General features: G+C 36.8%; 1 protein-coding gene across 1 annotated transcript in view; it reads left to right on the top strand.

Moving 5' to 3' along the window:
• Positions 1-12,500, top strand: part of LOC138007951 (tyrosine-protein kinase Fer-like) — a 27,636-nt gene that overhangs the window by 6,893 nt on the left and 8,243 nt on the right. Inside the window, exons 3-9 of the mRNA XM_068855098.1 lie at positions 2,165-2,302; positions 6,778-6,900; positions 8,608-8,662; positions 9,695-9,762; positions 9,975-10,053; positions 11,146-11,238; positions 12,171-12,368. Coding sequence (XP_068711199.1) covers positions 2,165-2,302; positions 6,778-6,900; positions 8,608-8,662; positions 9,695-9,762; positions 9,975-10,053; positions 11,146-11,238; positions 12,171-12,368 — 754 coding nt within the window. The remainder of the gene's footprint in view (positions 1-2,164; positions 2,303-6,777; positions 6,901-8,607; positions 8,663-9,694; positions 9,763-9,974; positions 10,054-11,145; positions 11,239-12,170; positions 12,369-12,500) is intronic.

Genomic DNA, 12,500 nt, shown 5'->3' with positions numbered 1-12,500 from the left:
TGGGACCTTTTGCTTCAAAGCTGTTGTGATGACTGTTAGACCTCAGAGAATTCCTGCAGCAATCAGTACTTATAATAATATTATTTAAACTCTTTTGCATCAGTATGTAATATTATTACAGTATTCCACTATTATGCCATTTTACCTTATTTGGTCAAGGGAAGGCACAAATATGAGATGGTAATACACTGTAATGTCCCGGTTTAACCGGTTTTGGACAGAGCAAAATTTAAATACGGATGGAACAGGAGTTTTTCAATGAATGAAATTCTTTTCAACTCGATTCAAAGCCTGAGAATTTAGCTTGTCATCGCTTGTCACTCGTCATTCTGTTTATCCAATCAAATGAAGATCTTTGGCTGGCTTTTTGTGCTGTTTACATTGTTTGAACGTGCCCTGAAGGACAGATGATGCATTTTTTTCAAAACACTCTTACAAAATAAAAATTGAAGCAAGATAATGCCTTTTTTGTAGTGGAATAATAAATCTCAATGGTTTAACATATAATCCTCGCAGACATTTTGCTCATTGCTCAATTTTTCCTCGCCCCTATGGCGCTCGGAAAAATACTACGCAACTCGCAAAATATCCGCGCGTATTTCTATTAACAGTATGTGTTAAACCATCGCATAAGATGCATATTACATACTTGTTAATTTTTAGTTTTCTGGCATCAAAATACCAATTTAAGGGCAAAGAAATAAATAAACAAACAAACAAACAAACAAACAAAAGAAACAAATAAAGAAATAATCTCCAAGAAACCATGAATATTGACTTTTAAAGTGATTCTGCTTGTCCTACAATGTAAAAGCATTGAAGTTCTCTTACATGTACCTTGGCTCTATCTTTAGACATGGCTTCTGATAGGATGCGGAAAAAAATTAAAGATTATGCGGAAATTTTTGGCCATATTATGCGGAAACATGCGTTGATTATGCGGAAACTTAAACAAGTTATAAAACTAATAATTAGGCCCGTCCAATGTATTTACATGCTTACGGTAAATCCGTAATCGAAATTGCAACCAATACAATCGCATTTGTGACTGAATTTTTGCCCTTTGTGATTAAATTACATGGAGGAGTCATCAATTTGCGACCAGCTTTCACCGTTTAAATAAAAGGGTTAGCAGTTGGGATTTTCCCGCAACTTTTGGTAAAATAAATAAAGCGATAAAAAATTATTTTGTTTCTCATCATGAATTTTGTTTCAATTTGGAGATAATGGAGCAAAATTGTAATACCTTTGGAGCGCGATCCATTCCCTCGATCATTGACTTAAAGTGCGTTTGATTCACCGTATTCCGGAATAAGAATACGTGAAGTGATGAATTCAAAACGGTATGTCTGGCGTTTTGAAGCAACAAGGATAATAAAGATATGTTTAAAATAGCATTTTAGCTGGTGTTCGACATTTTTAATGTGAATCTCCGTAAAACGGAAGGATTTCTAACTTGTATACCATGTAATCCTATTCCGGAATACGGTCAATCGAACGCGCCCTTAGTTTCTTATCAGTTACGTCATTTGCTGAAGTGTAACTGTTTCTCGTCCAATGGAAAGCATTGTAGGAACAAAAACTAGTGTCCAGGCTCATTGGCGAAAAAATGCGCGGAAACTGCTTACAATCTTTCTTACGAACTTTCATCTGCGAACGAAATGGTGTGTTTTCTTCAATGTTCAGGAAAATAAGCATTTCAAAACAGTCAATTTCTTCGGCTTTTATGTTTTTGAGGATGTTAAGGAGCTGCTTTATCACTAATATCAGATATTTCTTCTGTTTTTTGCGGAAAATATCGGAATTATGCGGATCCGCATCGCCGCATCCTATCAGATGCCATGTTTAGACAGGTTGCTCAATATCTGTAGGTAACAGACAACAAGTGAGCTAAAAAAATGAAACAATCAAGTTTCTTTGTTTTGGCCATGTGTAAATTTCAGCCTTGGTTGCTGTTTGCCATTTTCAGAAACAGTGAAGTTAAATCTCTATTATGGCAGTCCTTGGAGGACTGGTTCAAGAAATCATATTTTTGTGTTTGCATAGTTTCAGCGCAAATCAATAATTGAAAGTTCCAGCTATTTGGTGGGCTGGATTACAGGATATCTCTCAAAATTGTTGCTGAAAATAATTTATTTTTCAAATTTTTAATGTTGGGTGATAGGAAAGACCTTCTCCAAGAAGTGGTGCACTTTACAACCTGTTGTCGAGAGGAGTATTTGATCTCAAGTCAAATCATACAAACTGGTGTTGATGAAGTTAAAAAGGAACAAGAATATTCTGGCTTTATTACCAAACACAGGTAAATCATTTTTATAAGTTGGTGGTTGGGAGGAAAAAGTGAGTATTCTCTATCGCACATCTGTTGTAGTACAATTTGTTCCTTTGGTACAATTTTTTCTGAACTGGTACAATTTTAATTGTACTGGCTTATTTTTATCAACTGTCTAAAAAAGGGATTTTCCTTTTTTTGGGGTGTAGTTAAAAAAACAGGGGCGTGGTTTTTAGGGGGTCTAAAAAAGAACATGTTATTTCTTTCTTTTCTTCTACTTTCGTACCGCTCCCTCATCTTCTCCATCACCTCTATCCAACCCCCCTTTCTTTCACAGTTTTATCCCCCCTTATTTTGCAGGTGGCGCCCCCTCCTTGCATACCCTTATGCCTACTCCCTCTATGACAGACTTTACACAGTATACTCAAGACTTTCTTTTTTATTCACCCGAACTTGAACTTGAACTCCCTACCTCTGGATCTGTTGTCCACTCTCTTATCCACTTGACCACACAAACTTCAGAATACCCCGCCACTTATTTGCATGTCATTGAATAAGAATAGGCTCTATTGTATTTAGTCTCGTTCTTCAAAAGATGCCGCATAGGGGAATCAATAGTGGTTAGCTGTGGCGGGGTGCTCGGAAAACTGCAAACACCTGACAGAAAAACTGTTATGACAACTATTTACAGAAGTAAGCGTTCGACTTGTAAAGTTGTTCGTAAGTTTATGTCCATTGCATGAACAACAGGAGACTATCACCAGCAAACAAGAAAGCAAGCACAAAAACAACCAAAATTTAAGATTTCGGACATGGACTAGTAGACAAGCTCAACCCTTTTCACCCCAATATGCTCTTGGGTCAAATCATCGAAATTGAAGGGAAAGGATATGTAAGAATTGTGACAGAGTATGGCAAAGTTAACACTCTGATAACACCCTAGCGATTCTATCCTTGTATTGCCACTAATGTGAAACTAGATTTCTCTACCAAAACATCTTTTACAGCAGCTGCAGCATGAAAAAAAGCAAGTGGGCTGTAGATGAAAAACTGCTGATTGGTGCTAAGTTTCCCCTATACTACTCATTGAGATATCTTGATATGGAAAAACAAAACAAATTGCTACAAGACACTAATCTCAAAATACTATTTTATTAATTTAATGACAAATAGCAAAATTAAATTGTAAGATTTCTGCAGTTTATTTATTGTCTTATTAAAACAGTGACATAATTCATGTATTGCTGTTATAGTCTGCAAAATGAATTGTACACACAACATGATAAAACTAATCCAAACCAACAGCAGGACTGGTACACTCACGGTAACTTGATGATAAGCCAAAAAGCAATCTTTAGCCCTTGTCACCACATACACTAAATGAACAGGCTTTAAAATAAATTCTTAATGTTTATGTTTAGTACATCATGACTGTAAATAAAAAAGCTAACCATTCTAGAACAAGTGTTTCTAAAGGCTTAAATTGTGTAAATTAGTGCTTAAAACCACTCATGTTATTCTTGGTCAAACCAGACAGGTTAACTCTTTAAGGCCCAAGGGAGCTCCCATTAATGAGTACAACTGTCTACAAGTGGCCACTGGGACTTAAAGAGTTAAGTATTTCCAACAAGTCTTGCTAATTTCTGTCCTGCTATGAATGCTCAGCAAACCTTATATCAGTAACCTCTTGAACTAAGTAAATGAATGGCAAACAGCTGTTATCAATGAAGTGTCTGTGTTCTTTGTGTTCAACAAACATTAAAACTATTTTCACTGTTTTTGCACCAGTACAATTAAAATTGTACCAGTTCAAACTATTTTATACCAGTTCAATATATTCTGTACCAGTTCAAAAACAAATTGTACCAAAGTGCAAATTGAACTACAACACATCCACCTATTGTGGGGCTTACATGTATGATATTAAGCAAATGAAATGATTCGAGAAACAAAACAAATTAAAGGCTTTATTCAGAAACATGGCCTGTCACACTAACCAGGTATGGCTATAGCAAGCGAGACGAGTATCAAGTAGTTATGAGTCAATGACTCAGTGAGTCATGAGTCAATGAGTCAATGAGTTAGTACTGTAACAGTTAACCTAACCCATAAAATGAAAGCTAAAATTTCAGAGAGTGCTTATAGGTGTAATCACTGAAATGAGGGCTTAGGCTTAATCAATAAATTATTGCTATATTGACGGTGAGTCTCATTGACTCATGACTCATTGACTCATTGACCATTTGACAAACAAATCATGGGACCTCAAGTGAGACAGCTATTTCTGGCTTCTAGCTTAATGCCAGTTTGCCTACAGTGTACCTGATCGGTATTCAGTGAAACAAGTCAGTTGTCGTGACCAAAATACTATTTCCATAATGTCGCAATAGTAGCAAGTATGATAAATACTGTAGGAAGCAGACAACTTTTTTAAAAGACATATTTCGGCATGCTTATGCCATCATCAGTTTAATGAGTTCCTAAGTGTGAACAGTTATAAAGTCTACGGGTAGATGAAAAAATTATTACAACATGACTTAATACAAAAGCGGCTACTATTTTACAGCGTGACACCAAACATCAAGGTGTAAACTAAAATGTGAGAAAAGTGTTGTAATGCTGCAATTGTTTGTTAAGTTCCAGTTTGATCTTATTTATATAAAAAGCTTCTTTGAGTTTTAAGTCAATTGAGTTGCTGGCAGAATCCAGAATACTAAAGCATGAAGGGGAGTATTTGTTCTTACATACATTGGTAGTTTACCAATTTTCTTGTGCGGGTCTTAATTCCCGTTATATTGGCGAAACTAGTCGCCACTTTTCTACCAGGATAGAGGAACACACGGAAAGCGATAAAAACTCGCATATTTTTAAGCATTTCAACACATCTCCTTTATCTAAGAACAAATACTCCCCTTCGTGCTTTAGTATTCTGGATTTTGCCGGCAACTCAATTGATTTAAAACTCAAAGAAGCTTTTTATACAAATAAGGTCAAACGGGAACTTAACAAACAATTGCAGCATTACAACACTTTTCTTACGTTTTAGTTTACACCTTAATGTTTGGTGTCACGCTGTAAATAGTACTCGCTTTTGTATTACGTCATGTTGTAATAATTTTTTCATCAACCTGCAGACTTTATAACTGTTCACACTTACATAATTAGGAACTCATTAAACTGACGATGGCATAAGCATGCCGAAACATGTCTTTTAAAAAAGTTGTCTGCTTCCTACAAAATACTATTGTTAGGAGCCAGAAAAAAATTTGTCCCACTGATAAAGCGATGTCTCATTTACCTTGGAAGAAATTGTCCAGAGCCAGGCCTTACATGTATGTAAACAAAATGTGAGTTCATTGTTTCGTCGATTACCAATTAAGTAGGCAAATTAGCATATTTTTAATACAAACATCAATGATATTCTTATTACATAATTTATAGTTTTACCTGGCCTTATACTGCTGTTGTTTTTCTGGGGTTAAGTTTTGGTGTAAGTGTCAGATTTGTGATACATTGTCAGAAAAAGATAGGAAAAAGCCAGCAAGACTACATATAAAAAGAAATGGTGAAAGATTAACATTTAACATGTGAAAGATGGAGTATGATGAGGAAAAAATAATATTACACATGGTTGTCATGGTTGTAAGGGTAATTGTGAAGAACAGCTCACATCCACCGACTGTCGGCAACCTGAAAAATAAACTAAAACAAGAACATTACTGACAGGAACTACTGACAGTCGACAAGGAGAAAAAAATCCAGCAGATAACTCATCTTTTCTCTACATACTTACTAAACGAAAACAAGAAGAGACATTTTCCTTTTTGAATCACCCTTGAATCCAATGCAAGCTGGGATGTTTTAGCATGTCATGTATGTCTACACCGGTTGACCTTCACTAATGTTCTTTCTTTCCATAATAAAAGTCAGAAAACAAAGATTCTCATTTGATCAAGAGTGAAACTAAGGAAGTAAATGTAAACTTTATGAACTTGTTTATGCGATAAATGATTTTGTGCGTGCTCGTTTATTATTTATGAACTTGTTTATGAAATTGATAATAATTACGAAAACGATATTATTACTAAACGTTGCAGCCGACAACTTACCAACACTTCACCGACAGGCCACCAACAGTTTGCCAACAGTTGGCCGACAAACGGCCAACAAACGGCCGACTGTCAGTCAACAATTTTGACCAAAACTGTCGGCTGTTTGTTGGCCGACTGTGGGCCATAATTTTCCTTAAATTCCAGAGGGTAATGCATCTTACAGCTGTATGTGTTAAGAAAGTATCAGTGTTATCACAAGGCTCGATTTGGGGAAGGTGATTAATTTAAAATAGGGTAACGTGTCATTTCAACTGACAAGTGAGAATGATGAATATGCGGTCAGTCAAGAGATTCAAAGACTTATGTTATACAGTGTCGTACTTGGTTGTTGTAAGGTGTTTGTACTCCTTTTGAAACATTCGCTCTTTCCTTTCTTTCTTTTTTAAATTACAGACAGAATCAGTCACCAGTTCTTTCATTCATCTTTGATGAAAGTCTTTTGGAATTGACATCAACAGGTCTTACTGCTGATGAATTGGTTGTCAATGACTTAACCATGGAAAAACTTCAACACAAGTAAGTATGGGTTACCTTTCAGTCTCTGTTATGGGCAAAACTGTAATAAAAGCTGTTCTAGGAATAGTGAAAGAGTTTGAGTACTGTAAAAACTCTTGTATAAGCCGCACCCCAACTTTTCAAGCATGAATTTGGAAAAAAAATAAGAACTCCAAAAAAGCACTCATGAAAAAAGTTGGTCATTTGTTCGCAGATGTTAACAATAAAGTTGACGAAATCTAATGTTGTGTATTTGCAGTGACATTAATCCCCATTAATTTAAACCTTTGATGTCCAAACTGGCCTAAACCGGTCAGACTTAGTATTTTACTCTGTCTAACGCCAGACGATTTTACTCGTCAATGGGGAACCCCTGGGAGTCAATGGGTTAATCAATCACTGAAAAACTATGTCCCCATTAATTTAACTTTGACGTCCAAACTAGCCTAAACCAGTCAGACTTAGTATTTTACTCTGTCTAACGCCAGACGATTTTACTCGTCAATGGGGAACCCCTGGGAGTCAATGGGTTAATCAATCACTGAAAAACTATGTCCCCATTAATTTAACTTTGACGTCCAAACTAGCCTAAACCAGTCAGACTTAGTATTTTGAATACTCTGTCTAATGCCAGACGATTTTACTTGTCAATGGGGAACCCCTGGGAGTCAATGGGTTAATAGGTTAATCAAATCTGAAGATACCTTTTAAAAGCTTCTTTTTAATCAATTTCGGTGTTCCCTGTGACTGACAACAGTTATCTTCAGTGCTAAAGCCCACAGTTGAAATGAAAACAATAGAATTTGCACGACTAGTATTAATACCGGTACCACCAATTTCAGTCTGTATCCCGACTTTTGACAGTTAATAATATCCAGTAGCGTTTTATGATAGTTGAGGCTGAGTCGTGAAAATTCAAACTTGCCAATTTCATTTTTTTATATTTTTGAGTAGCAATTCCTGGTTTCCTTAGTCTAAAATAAAATCTTCAACCAACTGGTCAGTTTCGTGAAAAATGATACCCTACTCTAGACCCAAACGCTCTGATTTATATACCCTATGCTAGAGTAAACTGCTTGAAAACCATACCCGTCACAGTGGCACATACCTATATAGCCCATATATAGCAGTACCCCCCCGCACTACCACATCTTTGAAATGAGTGTGAACAAAATGATGCCTTGAATTGTAACAACATGAAAAAAATGAATTAATTTAATGGTATCCTGGCAGTCTTCAAAAAGAAATTGAACTGGCCTTACTGCTCCCTGGACTACTGGTGACTGTACATCCTCCTCATACCACATTATATGTAATTCTGTCCAAGGGTAAAATTCTTTGTATATCCCAAGGGGACAGTTTTTGGGTGGACAGAGATGTTGTTAACGCTTTCATCCCGGACTCCCATTGACAAGTAAAATCATCTGGCATTAGACAGAGTAAATCTATAGTTTACAAAAATTTGGTTTTGATAATGTAAATTGACCACTGTTCAGAGATTCTTAAAGTTGACGTTTCGAGCATTAGCCCTTCGTCAGAGGATTGTCTCATTTATATTTTGGATTCGCTCTGACGAAGGGCTAATGCTTGAAACGTCAGCTTTTAGAATCTCTGTACAGTGGTCAATTTACATTATCAACTCAGCACCACAGTTTCTTTAGAAACTACCCCCTTCATTCATTTAAATCTATAGTTGTCACTCTTAGTGTTTTCATTATAATTTTGAAGGCGAACTCTGCTGAGTAATGAGCTGGAAAATGTTCAACAACAGTTGGAGGACAAGGTGTGTTCAACTTACATAATAATGATGAAGCATTTTTGTTCCTTACATTTTGCAACATAAATGTCTATCTATTTAATGCAATAATGATATTATTGTATTAAAGTGAAACTTGAGCTGCTGAAGCACAATCCCAAGGGAATGGGTTCGTCGAGTCCTGTCCAATTCTGATTTTTTCAGGCTTTTAGTTGATTCATTAACTGTGTTGATCACTTTCACTTAGAATTGCATAAGTGCAGTTCAAAAGAATGAAATTCGGTGTATTCTGTATCACACGTCCACCTATTATGGGGCTTTCAATATTTGGCGAAATGAAATGAAATGAAGCAAATTAAATGCCTTATTTACAAACATTGCCTGTCACACTAACCAGCTATGGCTGTGGCAAGGGAGACAGCTACAATCTGAGACATAATTGTTGGGACAGTGTTCGCTCTTTCCCCACTCAATGTTGACAAAAGTCGGAACGGTATAAATACTTAGTTGCTCAGGCGAGAAAAAATTGTTTCTAAGGCAACATTGAGGGGGAGAGGGAGCAGGCATTATTCGTAAGTTAAAATCGAAGTGCGGCTCAAGTGTCCCAACTAATTATGTCTTAGATTGTAGGTTACCTCAGTGATTGGTATTTAGTGAAACAAGGCAGTTGTCATGACCAAAATACTATTGTTAGGAGCCAGAAAAAAATCTGTCCCACAGATAAAGCGATGTCTCATTTATATTGGAAGAAATCGTCCAGAGCAAGGCCTTATGTAAACAAAGCGTGATTTCATTGTTTCGTCAATTACCAGTTAGGTAGTCAAACTGGCATTAATTAAGTGAAACAAGGTGGCTGTTGTGAATGCAAAGCCAGAAACCAGAAATAGCTGTCTTGCTTGTACAGCATACCTGCTTAGTGTGACAGGCCATTTTTCGTTTTGTTTCATTGAATACTGCTCAGATGGCTTCAGTTGATAGCTGAGATGCATATGGTGGTTTGAGTCAGGATTTTCTCAGGCTTCTGGTTGCTTCACTTTCTGTTGTTCTTTCATTTTGTAGCAAAGGGAATTTGATCAGGAAAATAAGACACTTCAAGCTGACAAACAAGAAAGTGATGAACACTTCAGGTAAAACAAAATAATTTATTACAACAGTATACAGCGTACAACATAGAATAATGTTGTTTAATATTTCCTTTGGGTAGTTAATTTAGTGGTTGAACCATGGCAATTTGCTCTTTAAAAGTTCAAACCCTTTAAAACCATTAGAACAGTTGTTGATTGTTCAGTTTTTCATGATGTTCAATTGCAGTGTTATTATTATTTTACTTCGTTTTCAGCATCCTTCAGAAGGAGTTAAGTGTTAGCATTCTCCATTGGCACGTGGATGATCTTAAAGGCAATGACGCAAAACTTAAGGTGTGGTAGACTGTATTACAGCTTCTGTTGTATCACTTGTGTCACATGATGATAGCGGAGTGCGCGCTGAGCACCATAAGTAAGAAGATATTTTAACTTATCTGTGCATGAACATTTTTGGTTTAAGTCACCGTACAATCATGCTAAGAAGTGCAGACTGTACTGTTGTTATGCCTCGAGTTATTCTTTAAGTTATTTGGTGTGGAACCTAAATGCCCCAATCACAATGGGAACAACTGTTGTCTTGTTCCATAATCTAGCAATCTCAGCTCAGAGCTCTGAAACTTGTTGTATTCCTTTCTTTTGTTATTGTGGTCACTGGAGATAGCAGCATCAATGATTCTTCTTGTTCCGGCTGACTTACATGTATCCACAACAACAACATCTGGTCTCCGATGTTCTATCACTTGGTCGTCATTTTCAATCACCCTCTCTGGGTAGTGATGGTATGGTACCACTTAAATGGATCCACTTCAATACAAGTGGTATTGGAAACGTTGCCGTTTGTAGTCCTTTTGCACAAGCATTCAACAGGCACTATTATTGTTATTATTGCTGTTATGATTATTATTATTATTAATTAAGCCTTTCTGAGAGAGAAATTCTGTATGGTGTCCTAAAGTGCTTCTTCTTGTTTAAATCTAAACCACCTTATTCATTTTGGTAAATACATTCTCTATTGCAAAGCAGTAAATAATGCCAAACCCCTTTTTGAAGATTTTGTCACCCTCATGGCAGAGAAGATAGAAATAGAAAGATATATATCATTCATGTCAAACAAACGTGGTTCTTTTCTGTAAAAGTGGGCTGGTTTTGAGAAGTCATAGTCTTTGTTTATTTCTCACCTTTTTGCCAATAACCTTAATTAGGCCTGTATGTTGGAACTGTAAGTGTTAGCAAAATGGTAAATGTAAGTACCAGTAGTTATCATCGTATATTTTGTAGATCTGTGTATTTGTTGTATTTGTAATTAATTAAAGGAAAAAAATTAATATTATTATTGTTATCCAAACTGACTGCCCCTGTATCTACAAGGATGATTCATGCACTCCCAGACAAACCATTAATTTTTCTTTTTGACTTTTGTTCCAGGAAACTACGACCCTTATAGGTACAGCCCTTGATAAACTGGGCAATGGCCAGCCTCAGAAGTTTGCCGATCTGTCTTCCCCTGCTCCTCCTGGGGTAAGTGAAGATTGATGAGAAGATACCACCTGTAGTTGTCGATGTACAAGTGGGGTATTCTTTGGACAACTGCCCAATAAACGTTCTCAGAGTCTGTGAATGAGAATGGGTGATGATGGAAGGGGCAATGGAAAAGAAATGCTTCATTAGGCCAAGTAAAAAAAAATGCAAATGTTCCTTGTCTGTGCGTCGGGCTTTACATAATTTTCTTTGTATTTAATTGAGGAGGACTGGGTACAAAGTGAAAGTAACGCCTCTTGGTTTTTGTTCGTTCCAACTTTTCCAATAACAAATAACAAAAAAACGGAGAGGGTGGCCCAAAAAATGAAGCGGGCGGGAACGAGTAAAATTTTTTTTTTTCAAGTTGGCCTGAGAATTGTTTCCTGGTATTTATGCCCGGCTAATACAGCGTTTTAGATACGTTTTGAGGGGGCGTAGGCACAGGAAAGGGAGGGGAGGGGTCAAGCTGAGGTCAGTACCAGTGGGTCTCTATACGTTTTCCAAAGTGTATCCCTTGATTTGTCGGTTTCACGGCTTCAAATTTGTCAGGTCTTTCACCCTCCAATCCCTTCTTATCTGGAACACTGTAATAATGTAAATGTGTAAAAAACCATTGAAATTCTGGTCCTATTAAATCCTGTGTTTGAATAATCGTAAGAACCATTTTATGCTTTAAATCTTTTAGATAGTTTTAACATAACTGGTAATGTAACGGTAATGTTGCGAGATTTTCAGTTTAAAGCTGGTGAAAAACGATAGAAACATTTTTCGAATGAATTGGAAGCATGTGCAATTCTGAAGAAAACAAAACAAAAAAAGAACCCGAGTACGAGACGTTGTTTGGGTTTGGTTGTGATTTTTTTGAGTCCTTATGCACTGAAAAAACGGCAGAAATGCCTTGTTACCATCAAGTGACAGTGTTTTCCTCTCAGGAATATGGCCAATCAACTCCTGAGATCAGAAGAAGTGCTCGAAAAATGCCTTCACTGTTTAGAAAGAAGAAACTGGAAAGAGAGATGTCATCAAAACCTGATGGCAAATCTCCATCAAAGCGTCGAACACAAAAGGTCAATGGAATACCCAAAGAGAATGACTCTGAAGATGATGATGCCATAGGGGAATATTTCGAGGTAACTTTGTTATGACTTGCTTCTTCCCCGTTTCTATCCACCTCAGCATGGCGGTTCAGTGAAGTATGAACCACCAGTGAGGCCTCTAGCACTCCCTAACAGGACGCCTACACTAAAAATACCACTGCAGGC

This window comes from Montipora foliosa, chromosome 6 (assembly GCF_036669935.1).
Source record: "Montipora foliosa isolate CH-2021 chromosome 6, ASM3666993v2, whole genome shotgun sequence".
NCBI lineage: Eukaryota > Metazoa > Cnidaria > Anthozoa > Scleractinia > Acroporidae > Montipora > Montipora foliosa.
Note: the sequence above shows the minus strand (reverse complement) of the source record. Positions and strands in the feature narration are given on the sequence as shown.